The 21706-nt window shown below is 38.0% G+C and overlaps 1 protein-coding gene across 1 annotated transcript; it reads right to left on the bottom strand.

Moving 5' to 3' along the window:
- Nucleotides 1-660: 660 nt before the first annotated feature.
- Nucleotides 661-21696, bottom strand: ppp4r1l (protein phosphatase 4, regulatory subunit 1-like). Its single transcript, XM_033967034.2, has 20 exons — nt 21438-21696; nt 20385-20429; nt 19471-19600; nt 18165-18271; nt 17291-17433; nt 16683-16829; nt 14284-14391; nt 13307-13372; nt 12800-12958; nt 12345-12469; nt 11406-11923; nt 9956-10329; nt 9293-9379; nt 8890-9075; nt 8191-8352; nt 7615-7715; nt 7062-7182; nt 5184-5318; nt 4216-4357; nt 661-2851 (listed from the first exon to the last, which is right to left on the bottom strand). The coding sequence occupies exons 1-20, from the start codon at nt 21442-21444 to the stop codon at nt 2706-2708; spliced, it is 3009 nt and encodes a 1002-aa protein (XP_033822925.1). The 5' UTR covers nt 21445-21696; the 3' UTR covers nt 661-2705.
- Between the last annotated feature and the right edge of the window lie 10 nt (nt 21697-21706).

The raw sequence follows: 21706 nt of genomic DNA, 5'->3' as shown, positions 1-21706 counted from the left end.
ATTATGGATTTCAAATAATATTTTTCAACAACAATCCAGTGTTATTTCTCCATAAACATACACAAAATGTTTCAATATTTGTTATATTAACATTTGATATCGGGGGTTTTTATTTGGGAGGAAGTGTGTGTGGAGAGGGAAGTCTGGGCCTCCCTGCTGAAACTGCTGCCTCCATGACCCGGCCCCTGATAAAGCGGAAGAAAATGGATGGATGGGTTTTTATTGGGATTTTTTTTATATATATCATACAAGGTAAGATTTCCAGTTCTAAATGGGAATAGAAGAGCAATGAAGCTAAATTGGCTGTGTTTTCACAGTAATTATAAACATGACAAATTTTATCAGAGAATATACATTTAATAATTTTTATAAGAGTGAGTTAATTTGTGCACCTTACTTAAACTCATCAGTCTTACAAGATATTAATATAGTGATAACAATATCTGAATATATTGGTCAATGGCCACAACTGAGTCAAATTTCTGATATCAGTTTTGGGTGAAACATATCAGACCATCCTTATTTGTATTTCCACTACAAACAGGTGAAGCTGGTGAAGAATGGTTAGTTTATGGTGATAGTAAAACTTTTTAATTTTTTACGTTTGAAGAACAGAACCCACAGCAACATTCTTGTATATAAATAGTAAAAAAAAGACACTTCTGTAATTTTTATCATTTTAATTACAGAATACTAAAAATAACATTACATAAAACGTCTTTTTAATGAAACCATTGAATATTAAAAAGATTGTAAATTTTGTAAAGTTAGGATATAAAATCTTTGAACAGTGGTGCATAATTGAAAAGAAAAATAATTTTCATAAAATGTATATATTAACTGTTCTACTACATAAAAAAATGAGATGGACACAGGTCGCAGACAGACGAGATGAGTGCCATTCACCGCAGTGGCCTCTCCAAAAAGTTTCTGAAGTAAACAAAACAAAACTTGAGATGCACAGCACACACCACAATCAGCTTAAGTTTCTCAAGTTAGGTCTGTCAAAAACGGCTTATCATTTACAAGGAAAAGAAAAGAGCTCCAAAGACTACAAAAAGTGACTTGGTGACTGCTCCCAATATCCACACACCTCATCTTTTGGGTCCATAGTATACCCTACTCAAACTGGCCTTGGTTCAAAAAAACTCAACCATTTTTTCCACAGGTTCAAACGCTGTACAACATTTTTGAGAAAACTCATACTTTAAAATGGCTCCACTTTGACAGGGAAATATCACCTGGTTCAGATGTTCTTCGCTATATTAAAAAGCTACCTACTGTACACTTTAGATCCGCAACCATCATGGGAATTGACTATACACAAATGGGACAGGGGAGGAGAGAGGGGAAGAAATTTGTGGGGGACATGCATATTCCAAACTATGTGCTCATTTCATCGTCATCAAATAGACCCTGTCCATCCAACATGAGCCCTTGTTAGAGATGTTAAAAACGCCACAACTAAAACTATTTGCTATTCGCTGACACTCAAATCCTCACTGGCAAGTCAAATCCAAGCAGAGGTATTCCGGTACATGTCCTGAAAATGAGTGGAACAAATCACATTTTTGGTGGAAAAAAAAAAATTCAATATTTTATGAAAACAATTTTTTGTAGAAGTTTGGGTCAGTGTATAAGAGAAATGTGGAAATTGTAATAGTTCAATCAACACCAATGGTAGGTCCAAACATTTTAGTTTTAGTTGATCCTGTTAAACTAGAATAGAAAAATGAGTGTTAAAGAAGTTTGTCAATTATGGCTTGATTTTTCATATTATGATGGCCAATATATTAGAAACAATGTAAAATTCAACCTAAAAATACAGTTACTAAAAATACTAAAAATGTATCTCTTCTCAGATAGTCAATCTTCAAAATAAAATTGGTCTAAGCTTACTCCCTGCCAATCACATACATCTAAAACTGGGGCTAATATTTTTTTTTAAAACATAGAATTTTTGATTATAAAAACAAAAAACTAAAAGTGCAATAATTTTCTGGCCAATTCAAGACGTTTGCTTGCATACAGAAATAAGGTCAACAGAAAACTTTACTTTTGGGATGTCGAAAATTGGACCGATTAATGTTACCTGATAAAATTATGTTAGGTTTAATTACAAAAAAGTAGTGGTTACCCAAATGTAAAATAAAGATATCACATTAACACAATGACATATCTGAAGACATTGGAGACAAAAATGAATTTCAGTTTTGGACCAAACGAATTGAAAATCACCAGTAAAGCTACTTGATTTTCGCTGGTCAGTGGCTCAACAAAAAGCGGGACAATATGCTTGCATTTTTTTTCTTTTTTTCACGAATGCTGTTTTTCAGTTCAAATGGGTCCCCCTGAGTTAGTGCACAACACATCGAGATTCAAGCGACCGGTTTAAGAAATGCAAAAATTAAACGAAAAACAGTTTATAATCAAGCTTACAATTAGCTTTAGGAAGGGTTAGCAATTAGTTTAGGGAAAAGGGGGGGGTGGAGTTCCAAAGTTCAAAATACGAGTCCTGCTCTTTTTCTAAAAACTCTGAATGCAACTGGTACTGCTGTGAATGTGCGCGTTTTTTAATGGACCTCAAGACATGATTAGCAGGTTCTGTCTTGCCGTTCCCTGGTTAGGTTTCTGCTGGTGTTGTGGTCTGTAGAAGTCTGTAAAAGTTTGACAGGAGGAGGAGAGTCTGTAGGGGGAGGAGGGGGTTAGATGAGGGGTGCGGTGTCTGCCAGGTTTTTGTTGGGGTCCAGGCTGGCGAAGAAGCGCACGTCTCGGTCCTTGTCTGACTGCAGCGTCATGACAGTCTCCTCCAGCTCATCTGAGTAGGCACAGCCGGGCTCCTTGAAGTAAGCTGCGAGACAAATTAGACACTTAGTCCCTTTGATAAAACTAATGTATGTGTGGGTGTGGGTGTGGGTGTGTGTGAGTGTGTGTGTTTTTTAAGGATGAGCAAATTTTGTTGTCAACATGATTTCAGAGTGATTTTTTTCCTTATTAGGCCAATGCCAATAATTGAAAAACTGATATTATATGAATATATTACCTTGTCTGATAAAGAACCACCATTTTGTTATATACAAGACAGTCACCTGGGGTTTCATCATCTGTACAGTTTTAGTGAGAATCTCATGTAAACTTCCTCAAACTCGCTCACTTCAATTAGAATCTACCTGGAAATTATTGTGTAATTATCCTGTAAAGATCCTGTTAACATGCCAAGTTAAGTATGTATTTTTTGTCAGATACAAGAATCCTAAAACAGGAAAATCCCAGTAAAACATTTTCTATTTGTACAATATTGCTAAAGCATGAGCTGCCATAAATATGTAGCAGAATGAAACTATTTAGTACTTTGTATCTGTAATGAGTCATAAAAGTTATTCATTCGACTCTTTACAGCTCAGATCTTACTGTAGTGCTGCAAAATAACTGAAAGTACCCCAATAGTACAAAGAAAAATTTCCCACGATAAACACTTTTTCTTTCTCCCAAAAAAATACTGTTCGGTAAGTAACAAGTCAATAAAGTAATTATTGTGACAGGCCAAATGCTTTACAAAAGAGGCCCCTGTGGATTTGAAAGTCTCATTTGTCGACTTGAAAATCCCTGGGATTGATCATCAAAATTTTTAGTTCAGCTGATTTGGTCATAGAAAAAATGTAAAATTTTAAATAATAATAATTTAAAACTTTTGTTACAAATATGTCAAATTAAATTGTCATTTTGCATGAGAGTAGACCTGTGACAATAACACATTTTTAAAGCAAGATATATTGCTACAGAGAAATATGGAGATAAATGATAATATTGAAAGTGCATTATGTCACTGTCAGAAAGCAGGATAATCCCAGTAAACTTATTTTTAAATATATTGTATCATTAAAAGGCCTCAGCTGCAACAAATAAACAGGAAAATAAACTAATACTTAGCCATTAGCACAAGTTTATTATTCAACCTTCTACTGCTCAAATCTTATATTACATAAATATAGCAAAAATCTACCCACTCCCGCAAATAAACTGTGCGCACAACATATAGTGAGCCCCAAAATATATTGTTCCAGCTTTCATATACTGAACAGCAAGTTGAGATAGTAATTATCGTGACAGGTCAACTAAAAGAGATCCTCATCTTATTCTGAATTTTGTATATAAAGTTTTAAGCCTCTTTACATAGCCCACATCAACAAAGAGGGAATTAAAAGTGTTGCTCACGTTTCTCCATGACACTCTGGCGCAGTGCTTTGGCCACCAGCACGCGCACGTTGGCCACAGGGTCTGAGGAGAGGCTGAGCAGGCTCGGCAGGAGGTGCTGGCTGAACTGATCCATGGGCATGCACTCCTCCTCCACAATGGCCTGGAACCAGAGGACAGAGGAAGTATGAGTCAGGTCATATAGAGAGAGGGAGAAGGGAGGTGAGTCATCAAGACAAGACAAAAAGTGTACAGACAAGCTTAACAGTCTAATGAGTCATTCACAAGGGAATGTTATCAGGTCATCAGCATTCATGACGTTCTTTCATTCATAGAGTTGTTACTATTGTTTCAAACATGAATGATCTTGCAGAAATGTACTGTATTTGAGTTAAGTGTAGGGCTCAACGATTTGGGAAAAATATCTAGTTGAGATTTGGTAGATTTTTCTTTTTCTTTCAAGTATTACAATTAGATTTGCCATTTATGTTTTAAGAATAGGATTCACATTTTAAAGTTCACATTTTAAACTCCTTCAGGAGAACTGTCAAAAAGACTGAAATATGAACTGGCAACTAATACAAGAATCACATTTCAGAACAGGTTTGTACAGATCTAAACTACAGGGTTAGCAGCAAAAGAAAATTTCAGTTCTGCCAACTAAGGATCAGACCTGGATAACTGAGGGAGTTTACAGACAGGCAGTTTTTATGCAGAATAAGATGGGACATTTTGTTGTTTGAAGAGGAAATTAAGGTACTTCTAAAACTGCAGGTTTTGTAATTTGCAAATTGTATCCCTTCAAACTCGATTGTGATTAATCTTGCAGGCCTAATCTTGGTACACTAATGCACGTGGAATAACAGACGAAAGGTATTCAAGTATTAAGATCAAGCCTCAACGTGTGGCACAAAAACTACAATTCAGAAACCCTACTAGAGTGCAAAGAAATGAGTATGCCTCTAAGAAAATATAATAGAGGAACAGACCTGGCATATAAAGGCAAAGGCTTGTCGTCCCACCCATTTGGGACAGTGACAAAACCTGACTGTGAGCTCATTGATAAAGTTCAGGCCCAGATCATCTGCGCCACTTGCATACAGCTTCTGAAGGATCTCCACCACCTGGGATGAGAAGACACAAAAGATGGTCAGGAAAAAAAAATACACATGATTGAATCTGTCTACACCACATGTGTCAAACTCAAGGCCTGCGGGCCAAATGTGGCCCACCATGTGGCCCACGATAGGGTAGATTAAAAAGGTATGACTGCGCATCTCCTGTTAAACTGTATAAATGTATAACTGCCTTAAAATGTCATTTATGGACATGCATATACAATATTTGTAACTCGAATAAGTAATAAATACAGAAACAGTTAATGAACAAGTTTAAAAAGTAGTTTATTTTACATTACATCTGGCTCTTTGAGGGGAACCATTTTGCTGATGTGGCCCTCGGTGAAAATAGGTTTGACACCCCTGGTCTACACTGTTGATTTTCTCGGGAAGTGCAAAGTTAAAGTTGCCCAGAGTGTGGGGTGTGAGCAACTAGTGATGGTTGGAGGCAACCTTGCCAGAAGGACAAATTCTCACAATCTTTGAGCTCATAAACTCTTCATCCAATCCATCTTGTTAGGCTCTAGCTGAAATGTTCCCTTGTGATGGGTCCGACTGACCAATCACAGGGCAGCATTTTTTGGTTCATTTTATACTGGCTTCCGAAACCACAAACATGGTGATGCTGGCAGATGGTCTATATCTGTGCTAAAATAGGCAAAAGTACATTTTCCTTTTGAAACACATGCAGAGAGAAGAACTTTGTGCATTTAAGGACTGACCAAGCTTTTGTTAAAGCCAGTTGAGAAAAAGCGCAAAGCATCACAACAGTGGAACAACCCAGGACATCAAACAGCTTGGAGTATTTGTTTTAACCTTCAAATCACTGGGTCATCCCAAATTGATAATCTGGCACAAAGTGGCCATCAGTCTAGCTCAAGGCAGTTGTGGCTACAGAAGTCGTTTACCTCCAAATAATGTGCAGTAAATGAAGAATGACGACAGTGTAGAGCTATGCGTGGCTTGTGAAAGTTGTTAAGTGCAAGGCAGTATTATTTCCTTAAAACTTTACATCAACTCTAAATGAATACAAACACTATCACTTAGGCAAGGAGCTCTAGTGCCACCCTCAATTAGTCTGTATCATTTCTGGGCTTGTCTTTTCTCATCAGACTACAGCCACACACCAGACACATTCTGCATGTGTTTCATTACAGTCATGAGACGTGCTCTGTGCTTTGTCATGTTCTTAATGCCCCTGTGACACTGCTCTGACATCAGCCTAATGCCATTATCTCCACCTGGATACAACTACCAGTGGAAATACAAACCAGGGCCTGTCTTTACCAACCATCTCAGAAACTCAAAGTCAAATTAAAAACAGCACAATTGTAACTATTGGGGCTGCAGTCGAATGAAAAAATTCTTGGTCGACTAAAGATTTGCAGATTAATTAGTTGACGGGGCATGGCAAAAACTCTCAAAACTATTCCATATCTCTTAATATCTGACCCAAACTGCACCCACAAGACTACACCTGTACAAGAGTCCATGCAAAAAAAAATATGCAGAAAAAAGTATTAGGAAACTATAAATTTATATACATTTTTGAATCATTTTAGTTCAATCTTCCTTTTTACAAATAAATACCATAAAACCCCATATCTTCAGCTCGCTTCCTTTCTGCTGTTGCCCTGTATAAATCCTTATAATCTAAATAAAATGATTAGTCGATTAAGAGGATGGTGGAGATTAGTTGACTAAAGGCCTAGAACCCTAGTGACTATGTGCTCTGAGTTTGAGACTGACCAGTTTGTAGGAAATCCACCGGACTTCGGACACTTTGTCAGAGCACAGTGTGAGTGCGATCTGCCTGAGGTAGTCGTACACATCGTAGTGACTGTACAGCTCGATGATGAGGATCAGTTGCCTACAGGACACACGAAAGAAAGGGTCAAATGCACTGTACACTGTTAAAATCACCACTGAAAGACAGTTTAAATATTTCATCATTTACTGCATTCTAAAAAAAAAAAATAATAATCTAATACAGGAAAAGGTTTATTAAAAATGTATATGTCAAGAGACTATAATATTATAATAATATTGTTAAATTTGTTGACCACACCATAATTTCTTCTCACTTGTTGCAAAGAGCAACATGTGCAGATATCAATTCTGCAAGTAGAAATATTCAACATTCCTCAATTTAAAAAAGTATTTACTAAACTATTAAATCAGAGTTCAAATCTAGATCAACAGAATGAGTGCAGTCACAGGGAGTAGGACCGTATTATTTACATTAGATTAGCGGTGAGTGTGGCTAATGCTGAGCTCTGTGTGTGAAATGCACTAGACATACTCTGCCAGCTCGTATCTGAATCTCCAGTTGCGGCTGTTGTCGGTGACCATGAACTCTTGCAGCTGATACAGGTACTCTCGCCTCTTGTCTGCGTGGAGGAGCTAAGAGGAAAAAGGGAAGACAAAGGGTTAACTTGTGCTGTTGGTATAGGAACAACTGGCTTTACTGCTCTGTAATCATCACATAGATCTGGAGTCATTATGGTAATGTGCTAAAGGAGGTTAGCCGATTCAAACCGCCTTTGATAACAATAGCTTTAAAGAAGAAAAAAATCTCCCAGTGAGACTTACTATGAAAACAAGTCTTTTTCCACATGCTACCATCAAACAAAAGTATTCATCATTTATAATGCCAATTATTTCTCAAACTATTTACAAATAAACTACTAGCAGCAGTCCTACACTCAATTTAGATTTAAAGCAACACTGCAAAACTTTCTGGAGGTGGTTTCAGATAATTTCATGGAAATAGAAAGTTAAAAATCAAACTTAGATATATTTTATGCCATAGGAACAGCATTTCCATTAAACAAGCAAATGGATACTCCATGTATACAATATAATGTGAAGCTTGTACCTTGAGGAAGTCATAGAGATGCTTGAGTACTCCAATGCGGACCTCGTCCAGATCTTTGAGAAACCCGTTGAAGATGGGGACCAGGTCTGCTGCTGTGAGCTGGTCTCCAAGTATCACCGCCAACTCATGTATGGAGAAGGCCAGAGTCCGCCGCACTTTCCACTGAGCAGGAGACACAAAACACAAAAACATCAAAGTGAACATGCATTACTACTGATCTGAGTCGCAATGTCTGTGTAATCCCCAAGTCGCTCAGGTCTGATCCATAGCAAAAGACAAAATTTAATCTGTCAACTGGACAAATCATTGTAGGAGTGAAGACGTTTGGCTGCTCATCCAAGCTGCTTCTTCAGTTCAGTGAACTGAAGAAGCAATTTAAAACATTAATTCAAGTGGTAACCAATTACAGACCAATGGAACATATGGAAACCATTAAGCCACAATGAACCAAACTGAGAAAGCTGCAGTGTTCAGGAAGTCAAACTGTCAAAATAATTAAGTGGAAAAAACAATGAGAATTTGGGATTGTGACTTGAGGGGCCTGAATGAATCTGTGAGCTACTACAAATATAGATATCGATCAATTTATTAATTAGTCTGAACCCTCTTTTAGACCTAGTACACTAGTATTACAATAGTGACGAGATTTGCAGCAGGTTATACCATTATACTTTGTTTCTGATAAATGTTTGCCTTTACCTGCACATCAGTAGCCAGTGTTTCGTAGGTGTCCTTGAGACAGTGCCAATTCTGCCTCCCCAGTGTGAGGGCCACCCCGGGCAGACTGAAGGCACAGTGCTTGGCTATCTCCGTGTCCACTGTCTGAGCTCGGGCTGGGTCTGTCATGGAGAGGTACTGATCCAGGAGCTGCTGGGGGATCACATTCTGCAACACATAAAACAAAAGTTACTTATGTAACTACAGTTCTATGAATGCTGACAGCACTCAATGTTCCTTGCGAATGTGTGAGCATTCAGTGCCTTCAGCACCGCCCTCTGTTGATGTCTCTAGTTCATCCCTTCTGACCACCAGAGTGGGAGAAGAAAGTGATCCATGTATGCAAAAAATAAATATGGGCAGTAAGTTAGATAGAAAGTCAGACCTGTATCTTGGGTTTGTCCTCTGATGTGGGGCTGTGAGCGGAGTCCTCGATGCCCTCGTCTTCTATGCTCTCAATGAGCTCAGACTCCTGTGCAAAAACCACAGAAAGAAACCATTAGAAAGAACTTAAATGGGCTTTGAAGATATTGTTATTATGTGTTGTTGCATGTGATTTCCCAGTCAGATCCAAAAGTTGTGTTGACTTATGTGATTAAGTAGGCTTTATGTGTTAATTCTCCCTAAGCTGTTTGTGACAAGTGACAGGGAACAACAGTTTGTATAGCAGTTTGTGTATAATGGGCCTTTGTGAGAAGATTGTAGTTGTAGGAAGGTGGTTGTTGTTGTATTCAAGAATCAGGGTTTACATTAAAGATAATACTTATAACTGCTTTGATATGGTATCACTGTATGGTCTGTCAAATAAGTATTCCATGAAAAGCACTGTTAAAATGAGGGCTGTGGGAAAAGGCAAGAAATCCCTCTCACAATTTTGAGAGTAGGTCTCTAGATTGAATTTTTTTTCAAGATTTCTAGGCTATGATGTCTTCCAGGAAACAAGTTAGTGGTAATGTCACAGTTTAACTCGCATGTTAAGCAGGTGTGCGACTGCTGTTACGATACTGGGTTATATAAAAATAAGTTGAACTGAATTGTACTGTCCTACCAGAAGTGGTGAATTTGGCGGTGACTCTTCCTGGTTCTCCACTGGTTTACTATTCCCCTCCTCATCTCCATGCTCTTGGACAGGACAGGACTTGGGACAGGACTCTAGCTCAGACTCAGGACAGGGCTCTGGACCAGACTCTGGACCGGACTCGGGGCTGGTGGCGGGAGACTCCAGACTCTTCTCCTCCTCTGTGGGACTGTCGCTGCACTCGCTCTCCTCTGACTGCAGCTCCATGGACTTGCACTCATCAGAGGGGCTGTCCGAGTCACTGTCCTGAGACGAGCTCTCTGTGGTGGGGCTGTTGTCAGCGCTCATGGACGGGCTGTCGAGCTGCGCGGCTTTGAGGGCGGCCGACAACACCTGCACTTGGGCTGTGGGGGAGAGTGGATAGGTTAACAATAAATAAACAGATGATAAAGAGTTTGAAGTATCCTTGTCACAATACAAAAAATACAAATTCTAACATTTTTTTAATTATTATTATGGTTTTGGGTTTTTTTTGTTTTAAGAGAAAGTACCTTAATTTTGTGGGGTTTTTTTGTTCATCATCTGTATGGACAGTGCAACTGTTTAGATTTTTTTTAACAGCTGGATAGTATGGCTATAATATTATACACCAAAAAGACTGTACAATATAGATGAAGGCAAGACCAAGTTAGTCCTCTTGTTAGTACTCCTGTTAGAACAGATAAACAGTTCTGTTTATCTATGCATATGACTGAAAGGTTTTTATTCTGCTCTTTTCTCCTTTAATGTTAATTTTATGACACTTATTTGTGATTATATATTTTGATTTGGTGTATTGTGATTTTAATGTCTTTCTTATTCTGTAATAAGATGGATTAGTCTTAAATTAGGTCCACAGTAGAGTTAAACAAGGTCCAGTTAAGTACTATGCTAGATTTAGCTTAGGTCACTTCTAGTAGGCCAAACTGAACACACAACACTACACATTCAGTTTATAGATACAATGCTCAGAATCCATGCTGCCCTGTCTCAGCCATTTCAAAACCGCATATCTTTCTCTTGACATGCGCTGCACTTATGAACACACCAGCAGTGTTTGGATGAATCTCCTGTCTCTGTCCTGAATGCAACTTATTTCTGCTCCTGTCCTCCTGATCTACAGCTAAACAAAATAAAAACAGCAGAAACATCACACATCAAGAATAAATGATTTTTCAAAATGCAATGATTTCATATTATTGATACTTTGCAGTGACATCACTGCCAAAACAGTTTTAAGATAGTTGGAACTACAACAGGTGAGGTTGTAGATTTAGTCTAAGTCAGTTCTTTATGGGCAGATTGTTGGACTTTAATCTGAGCTTTATTTTAACATAAAGTCTCAGACAAAGCAGTGCCTACAGTTAGCATCGCAGACTCAGGGAATGTAGATAACATCAGCTGCAAAGTATCAATACTGCAACTTTTTTTACTGCCCTACCTTGCACATCGGGGTCATCTAAGTGAGGCTGCAAACAGTCCAACACCTTCTGTATCTGATCACTGGTGGAGTTGGATTTAGCGTCGTGTGTGCAGCTATCTCTCAGTTGGTCTTTCTGCTGCTTTGGCTGTTCCTCTGTCTTAACCTCCTCCTCCTCTCTCCCCTCCTCTTTTGTTGTCGTTAGCATCTCCAGTTCGTCACTGATGTCCGGTAAAGGGGATCTCCAGTAGTGGAAAGAGTTAAAGTTCTCATCTGTCTGCTCATTGTCTGTGGTGGTGCTGCTGTTGTTGAGGTGGTTGTGGCTAAAGCTTTCCTGTGCGTCAGGCGTGTGGTGTTGGTTGTGAGGGTGGTGGTGGTTGTATTCGTAGGTGCGCATGTCTTCGCGGTCGGCCGTTAGCGAGCGCTCAGGAGAAGGGGTGGCTCGGCCGTCCTGGTTAGGGGGTGTGTGGGCAATGGTCCTCTCTGTGCTGTGATGCGTGCTCAGGTTGGGGCAGTTCAGGGAGTTTAGGGAGCAGTCACTGGAGAGAGAAAAGCAACAACGGCCTCAGACCCCGCTTTACATATTTAATAGTCAAAATACTGATATATGCTCCAGAATTTGAGTTGGTGCTGCAATTAATATTCAAGTTGTTTTCTTTTCATTTAGCCGTTTTTTGCAACAGATCATCACAACAAACCAGTTGTAACACAATTTGACAAGTTATTATTTTGCCAGAGAGCAGAGCTGAAAGCACACAGTTTAACTCCACACTTTAGTAGCACTTGGTTGTGCATCACTACAGGGTATCCTCTGATCTAAAGGCAGTTTGCTTATTAACTGGGCCACCCTATTAATGGTAATAAATACATAAAAGCATACTTCACATTTTTTACTAAATTGTACACAGTAGAAAAACATACAACTGCATGTTTTCTACTGTGTAAAGAAGTCATACTCACTTGTCTGCTGTGCACCTGGGCACCTCGAGCAGGGCTCCATCCTCTCTGAAGTGAAGGCCTGTGCTGGAGGGATTGGCGAAGGTGGAGATAAAGCGCCCCAATGACTGAAAGGCAGCCTGTCGGACCTAAGGAACAAGATTTTAGTTTAATAATGGATTGATTGAACAAGTTTTATAAAATATGACATTGTGCATAATGGAATAAGCCAATAGTAATCAATTCTGCATTTTTGCGCAATAACAATGCTCAACCGTCAGCGCTGGAAAGAATTCTTTAACAAAAAAAATCTATGGCCTTGTCCAAAATTGCACAAAAAAAAATGACTAAACTTAACATGACATAAATGTTTCAAAATTGGGAACAAGATGATCGGATGTGTCAAAGCCCTTTCACAAGTATTACTCCACACAGTATTGAGGAAGCTATGGTTTTTCATGTGCCTTTACGCTTCTTACCCAACGGGACTGGTCACTGATGAGACTGATGAACAGGGGGGATAACTTTGAGCGTCGCACTTCTGGAGAGGTGGAGTTTGACACCATCATAAAACACTCGGCACAGGCTTTTCTGATGCCCCACAGACTGTCAGAGCACAGGTCGAAGAACTTGGGCATCTGGGAAATCAACATGAAAGGAACACACATGAGCTTTTGAACACTGAAATATCAAAAGCAATGGGAGGTATTATTTCTTTTAGTATTAACATCTGTCACTCATTGTTATGAATGTTATAAACCATTTTCCACCCAGATGATAAACTAATCTAGGCCATTTCCCATGTTAACCACACATAACTTTTATATCTAATCTTACACCCATTAAACAATTTGAAAATGCAAACAAATGCAAGTGTAACATTTTTTCTGAGTTTTTTTATGTACATGTTTTACTCTCTAATTTGGGGGATACGATTTCTAAACTTAATCGTTCAATTGTCATTCTATTCATGTTCATCATCTTACCAGTAGCTTTTCCGTTGCCTCCTGTCCAACGATTGAACAAAACTCCCCAAAATTAGCAGCACAAACCTAAAAAGGAAAAAAAAAAAAAAAAGTAATCGGATTGTAACCTGTACAGCTGCAGTTGAGATTGATACATGAAGAGAAATTTGATCACAAAAAACCTAAAAACAACATATATGCAAAATTACACCAACTTTTAAAATCAAAACAGACGTTAAAATTTAGTATCTAAAATTAAAAGCTTCTAGACTGAGGCTTAGGGACAAATTAGGTTAAAGTTGTTACTGCATACCATTTAACAACTGGCACCACTTGTACGAGGCATTAACATTCCTAGCCAAACAACGGCTCAGTGTGCTACAAATTGATGCAAAACAAAATCACGGCTGAAGGCTTAATATTAATTTAATCTCCAAATATCATCATCGTATTTAAGAGAGGTGTCCCGTTGGAGGTGTAGAAATGAGTGAAGCTTGTATCTTAGTTGAGAATTAGACTAGAGGATATTTAAACAGGAAAGTAAGGGCATAGGTCTATTATTACTTTGCAGTGGCATCACGCGGGGTGTACACTACATGCATGTCTACGGTGGAATGTTCAGCCGTTATCATGGTGACACAATGCACAAAGTCTGAAAACCCAAGAAAAAAATACTAAATGGATTTAAACAACACATTTCCATTAGAATTTGGTAAATCAAAACACTGAGGGTGACTTACTGAAAAACAGTTGGCTCATGCTAGCTAGTTTGTGGCTGTAATGTCATTTGAGATCGACTTGTTTAACAGCACAAAATCACCTCACCTCTTGTAATTCTAGCTAAGTCAGTTCTTTAGTCAGAGCTTTGTTTTAAGACAATCTGACCATTAAGTCTAACTTCAATAACACAGCTTCAGATAGAGCAGTGCCTCTAGTTGATATCAGACCCCCAGGGAATGTTGAGGACATCAGCTGCACAGTATGAATATGCTAGGTACCTTTCGGACTTGGAAGAGTCTGGCGTCACTGCAGAGGTCACAGAAGCGTGGTAGGAGGAGGTGCTCCACTGTGTCTTTGCTCAGCATGGTCACCACTTTACACATAATCTGTAAGAAGAATTGTATATTGTATTCAAATTATTTACTGCTTAGTTGGAGTTGATAAAGTGAAAAGGAGTAACATCACATATGGTTAAAGTGCATGATTAAAGTGCATTTACTGACCCATTTTAACAGACCAAACAATAGGTATTAGAACAGGTTTAGAATATATTGAAAAATAAAAATTGCACAAACATTCCCCCGCCATTTAGTACTTTCTCAAAACATAAATAATATCCATTAGACAGATAGATGAAAGTAGTTTCAAACACAAAATGTATTTATTGTACTATCTATCAGTTACTGCATAAGATAAAGCTCCAACAGATATGGCAATCTAATAAAAGAAACTCAGTCTACCAAGCCTCATGGATCATAAATGGTCTTGTTCCGCTTAGTAATAGCTTATTAAGACTTGTTGTTTTAACCATTAATAAATATGAAATGGCTAGTGATTAACTCAATGGCAATAGAAAAGCAATGTCAATGTTTACAATGTGTCTGTAAAGAGGGCTTAAAATGAGTAGGGTCATTTTGATGGGGGCTCGTAGGGATGGGGCGAGACCAGACATTCATGAGAATTACCGGCCATTCAACTGTAAATGAATGAAAATTATGTCCTCATATCAATAACATACATGCACTCCGCTGACGGAGTAAAGCAAACTGATAACGTTTTGATTGCCACATGCCCACAAACTTTTTTTTTGCCTGCAGCCTTAACCGTCATAATCTCTGCTCATGAGTCATCTTTTCTTTTTTTTTTTTTCACCTCTAAATTATTAAACCTTTAATTAACCAGGAGAACCTCACAGATTAAACATCTCTTTTCAAAGACCTACCCAATATTATTTCTTAATTTTTGGGTAAACAAGCATGAAGCAATTTACACAAAACGTAAGGGCTTTATCGAGTAGCATAATTGTATTAATTCAGTACCATAATTATATTAATACATATATTAATTCCCGTCATTCATCAGATGCAAGACAGATGTGGCCAATTCAGACACAAAGTTTACATGTGTGGATCTACAATTCACCCTTAATAATGTCCACCCACCACATGATAGCTTCAGTTATCTTTGCATAATAACTTATACAGCAGACAGCTAAAGGCAGAACCTGCCTCACTACCTTTTCATATTGAGCAAGAGCAACTGTGGCACACTGTGCGTAATTTGAGGATATCCTCCCACTGTTTCCAAAATGCTCCATGAGAGAGACATGCCTTTACCTTTAAACAACATAAACTTACTTTAAAGGCTGCAGAGTACAAGCAAAAAGTCAATAAAAAGAAATCAAACAAACCCAGATTGCTTCACCTCAGGGCCCAGCTCTCTCAGAGCAGTTCAACTCCCCTAAATATCAATATGTGGAAAGCCTTAAGTCCATGTACCTGTGGGTCACGGTTTCTTTGTAAAGTTGGATTGGAAGAGCAGATAATCATCATCATAATCATCATCATCATTATGACTATTGTGATTATGGACCATCTAATTAGGTCCCATCCCATCTAATTTATCAAATTAATATATCAGTCAAGGTGCTGTTTTCATTGTTCATGACCAAAAGAAAATGTTTATATAAAATATATATTTTATGGTGTCCAGCAGTATTTTATTTTGTATTTTTTGCTGTTTTCCAAAACAGCAAAAAGCAGACATACTGGGTGAGAATTTCAAGTAAATTGGATCCACAAGAAATGGACAAAACAAAAATTATGAAAAAAATGTGCAGCTTGGTAGTTTAGTCGATGGTCTCTTAGTCGAATGAAATTTGTATTAGTTGACTAATTATTTTATTTAGATTATAAGGAATTATGTGCACAACAGCAGAGAGGCGAATGTAGGGAGTAGATTAGTTAAAGATTTTGGAGTGAATCCTATGTTTAATCTGCCCTTTCCCATATAAATACACTTTTTTTTCCTACTACTTTTTCTGCATAAATAGTTGTTTTTGCATCAACGCACAAGCAGTTGTAGTACTTTGAGAGCGGTTACATGGTCATGATCATTGACATACTGAATAGTTTTAGCTGCCAAGTGATTGGCAGCCATGTCAAAATTCCACCAATAATTCAATAACAGCCCTAATTGCATCACTACGTTTTGGAACTACAGCTTCTCAAGAGGTGTTTAAATTTGACGTGAATAAAAAAGGGTTAAATTTTGACACATGGGGATAAAAATCTCACAAGATCATTTTCCACACGTATGCACGCTCTTTGTAATTGTATCCATTTGTGGGAGGAGATCTTATCCCATCCCTAGTGGCTTGTCTAAATAGAATACTTACAGCCACTGCCTCGATTTTGTAGTCATCGTCACAACGGGGCTCTGTGAGGTCGAGCAGGACAGGACACACTTTGGTTTCCATGTCGGCTTTGGAGATCAGACCCTGTTCCAGGAGAACCAGCAGCGCCGCCTGGCTGGTTTTACGCACCTGTGGATGGCCAAAACACAAGAGAAATGATATCCAGAAGATAATATATGCAGAATAATTTTATTAAAAGTTAAAATAAAAGTTTTGGAAAAGTATTTTCTCATTTCTCTCTCTTCTATCTGGTAAAATGTGAAATCAGTGGCTGTGGCGCACACCAAAATCTGATTTCTGGACCTTTAAGATTATTTAAACGACATGAAAACTGCAAAATCTGATGGGAATAATCAGAGGAACCATGATAAGAAATTAGGTCATTTTGCGGTTTACAAGTTATTTTATTAGTCTTTTAACACCAGCAATCAGATAACAATCAGATATTGAGTGAGCATGTAACCGCAGCCACCATGGTATGTAATTAGGCTGGATGATCTGGGAAACATAAACCAGGTATTATTCAAAAAATATGTAACATAAATGCCCTTAAAACTATCTAAATTAAAAAAAAAAAATACTTGACTCACTTGGTTGTTGGGGTCTGTGAGATAGCGCACTACAATGGGCACCAAGTATCTGGAGAAGGCTGCTGGGAAGTTAGGTCGACTCTCGTGGAGGAACATGGCTATGTTTGGGACCTGCTCCATGAGTTCGGCTCGAACTGTTGGCTCTACAAGGAAGTAAAAAAAAAGAAAAATATTTAGGGTCAACAAGTCAATTTTTGTTCCCAGCGCAATTTATATAATAAACAACATGAACACAACACACAACTATTATTAGAACAAGTGATTGTGAATCTCCATAATACAAAGTCTAGTAAAACAATTTACTATTTAACAATTAATTAAAAGGCAATAAAGTGACATTTTTGTACAAACGGTATAATAAATATTTGAACATATACCACTTGTGCCACTATAGTCTCAATAGAGATCTATAGTTAACAGTGAAATTTCAATTTAATGTGATTAAATGTGTTAAAGTGTTCAATGTTAAGCATTTGGGTCATAAATCATCCTGGCTCCCCGATTTCATTTGGGTGTGACTGACAGGTGGATTAACCAATCAGAGAGACGCATGGTTTGTTCGTGTCCAAACAAACTTACACGTAAAACGGGGGGCTGAATAATAAACAGTGTGTAAACTTGTATGCAAATTAAAGGATTCTAAATGCGATATTTGTCTTTTTTGCCATGATACTTCAAAATGCAGATTCAAAATAATGTGATGGAAACACAATAGTACTAACATTTAGATTATATTGAACAGTAAGTGACAGTGGTAGAGCAATAATCACTTTTTAGTCGTTTGAGTGGTATGAAATTGTAAATAGTCTTGTTGTAAATGTTGGGTACAATTACCTCATTTAACATGAGCTTTCCATTTGAAGAACAGTCTTACCTCCATCCTCTGACATTCGAGCTACTGTCTCCATCACGCTGATGAAGTCATTCTCGTTGTCGCTGAATTCTCGAAGCACATCCAGGAGGCCGCGAGCCACAATTTGCCTAGAAAGCAAAAGGGATCCCAAGTCAGTGAAGGGAGAGCAAGTGTCTGCCAATACCTACATAACAAGTGCCGAGTTAACACAGAACTGTCAAAGCTGTCAAGTACATTACACCCCTTTGTACTTGGAAACCACAACACCGGGCTGAGCATGGAGAGCAAGGAGACAAGCTTAATGTAACTTTGTGAGTGGACAGACGAGTGGGATTCTGACCAGTGGCATACTTTAGAAAAATGTATAGTTAAAATGAACAAAAAATTATGAGAAAACTACACTACTCACTGGATCATACATTTTACATGAAGTACCACTTTCAACATAGAAGTAGATAATATATGGTATTCTACAAGGCAATATCGTTGTTTAAAAAGGTATAAATTATTAGAATAATGAAGTATATTATCTAGGGCTGCAATTAATTATCTTCGTAGTCCAGGTCAGAAATTAATTAGTTGACTACTCAAAATTTCTATGGTATTTTGAAATCTTTTTAAGCATTTTAAACTAGATAAAAGGACAAAATATGCTGACATAAAGTTTCTAGATAGAGAATATTTACAAATAAAATGTTTATGTTTAATGATCCTGGCAGCCTTGTTAGCTGCCAAAAGAAAAACAAACAAACAAACACAATCTTCTACAATCTTCCAAACAAGAGTACAAGGTTATCAACTTTATCGTCAACTTAATTTTAGAGAATCCAAAAATAAGATTTGGGGCATTGTAGTCTACTTTGAAAACCAATTAATGATCAAGTAAGAGTGGCCAATATTAAGAAAAATATAAAACTGGAAGAAAACTGCCTCTACATGAGACAAAAGAACACCATTAACAGGTATGTGCTTAGTAAACACAGAGGAATGTAGAGACATCAGCAAGACAACACATCGTGACGTCAACGTTGAAAGTTTGATCATTTCCTGAATATGGGTCAGTATAACGCCGACAGTCCACAAGTGAGTAATATGGGAAGTGGAAACCTGCTTCCAGGAGTGAAATCAAAAGTTCACGTAACACATATCCTATTAAATCTAAGTCGTCAACCATTTCCTATTTCACAGATGGTTCCAAGTTACAAAGGACAGATGCATCCTTTTGCACGAATTTAAATTAGAGCACATTTTCTCACTTTCAAAAAGGTTTCAAAACATCCCCAAAATCCCATAAGAAAATGCATTAGCTGCTTGATGTTAAACTCACCTGTTAAAAACATTCTCACTGAAAGCATATTTCTCTAGCCTCCCCAGTGGAGTGAGGTTGTCTTGTCCAGCATCAAGGAACGCTGTGATGCGGATCCCATCGCACTCTGAACCATAGTCATCAAATCCAACTGCGAAATTAGATATTGGCAGTTTAATACATGGTTTCCTATAAGTGTAGGATATTACTCTATCCAATTACAAAAAATGTTGAAATAGAAAATACAATTAATGAAATTCATTAATTCCTCAATTTATATGGATTGATATGTGCTTGTTCTACCCTGCAAAGCCACTGGTCTAACCCAATAGGCTTGAAATACAGTGTCACAAAACATTGCTGATAAATCATAGGATTAGAGTTATCTGCAGGTTAATTTTGACCAACGTAACTGGTTGGCTCATAATTTAAATCACGATTATTTCAAATGACTTGCCATAATTGAGCAGCAGTAAATACAATGTGCTATTGTCTTCTATAAAATCTACAAATTTAGAATAATCATTTTAAGCTTTAAAAACACATTGCCACATCCAACAGTATTGTATCTCAGTGTTTTTCAATAGAGTTACTTAAAATCTGTTAAAATTTATGGACACATACAAATATTTACTGGCATTTGAACGCAGGCACTTGCTGTAAGATGAATAAGATGCCTTGGAAAAGCCAGAATAGCCTCGGGCATTTTCTCAAAAACATTTACTTTTATGTTTTCTTGTTAGAAGCTAATAATAGTGCAGCGTAAATGTTGAAATACTTTTGACAGCTTTAAATTTCATGTGCACTAGGGCTTGTGCAGGAAGATGATACTAGATCATAAAACATGTTGCTGAAATAGGAAAAACAGTTCTACAGGCATTAAATACTACAGTACAAAACAAGGAATCAGAGTGCTGGTGTGATTCAGTACTCACAGTCATCCAAATCATCATGGCCATCTTCAAAATATAAAGATAGACCTACAGGGATAAGACATTTTAGTACAACTGGAAGAAGAGAGGCACTAAAGAGGCCAAGTAGCACAAAGCCTATAGTAACAAATATAAATAAGTAGTTCTAGATAAGTTTAGGATAAGTGTTGTTCTGTCCAAAGTGTTGCAAAAAATGTAAAATGGGAGAAATTGGACAATATTTCTAGCTTGCTTGTTACATTTGGAACTGGAAATGCAAGTGAAAAGATGAACCTGTGTTGTAATTCCATGAATGACATAACCCTGCAATAAAATGTGTAGGTTAACTGATACTACAAAGCGCAATATAGATGCCCCTGTTACACTAAACAACCTTATCAGAGCAATCCAAAGAGCCCAGAAAACGCCCGATGGCAAGCAGCATGTGGGGAGCCTGTGTTTACAGCTGAAAGGGCTGCTCACACAGCTTATAATGTCATATCCCTCTTTACACGGGGGCTAATCACGCTTTTAGATTGGCTTACACATTTAGTCCGTTTAAAAATACAACCCCAATCACATTTGCAGAGAGAGACTAGTTCATCTTTGTTGAGGTGTTAAGTAGGACTTGCTCAGCTTATGCTTGAAAATGACTTTAGCACCATGGCTAGTGTTAGCTCCCTGAAGTCGCTAGCCTTTGCTATGACAACAGTTCGATAATAAACACATCTCAAACTTCACACAGCAGATCAACTATAAGAGACAATTGTCTGACATTGTAATCAATTACATGAGTTAAGTTATTTCTCTAATCCTGCCTCAGATGCACTGGTTTTATAGCCCGAGCAGAGTCTTAGCTAGCTGGCTAGTACCGCTAAGTTTGCTAGTGCGGCTTGTCCAGCCCTTTCGCTTGACTTGACTTGCCAAAGCAGAGACTTCTCTTTGTTTTTACACAAATGCAGCCATACTAGACTAATCTAGCACCCCAATTTCCTGACATACATATTATTATTAATATCAACCTAACATCTGGGATGTCACAAAAGTGGGAGAAAACAATGTTAAAAGTCTGCTTACCTGCCATCTTGAGTATCGGCTCGGCTCTGCGGGCTGCCGTCCGTCCGTCCGCTGTGGGCTGTCACCGCGGCACAGCTGTCACTCAAAGGCAGAAAACTACTTCCTGAAAGTACTTCCTGATGCTGGAGTATGTGGCTCTTTTATCCGTCCAAACGGTGCTTCTGGCACAGTGATCAGCTTTGGCATAAACTCGACATAGCTGAGCATAAACACACCTTTGGGCTTTGTGTGGATGTCCAAACAAAAAAGCCGACCGACGCAGTCACGTG

Source organism: Periophthalmus magnuspinnatus, chromosome 5 (assembly GCF_009829125.3).
Source record: "Periophthalmus magnuspinnatus isolate fPerMag1 chromosome 5, fPerMag1.2.pri, whole genome shotgun sequence".
NCBI lineage: Eukaryota > Metazoa > Chordata > Actinopteri > Gobiiformes > Gobiidae > Periophthalmus > Periophthalmus magnuspinnatus.
Note: the sequence above shows the minus strand (reverse complement) of the source record. Positions and strands in the feature narration are given on the sequence as shown.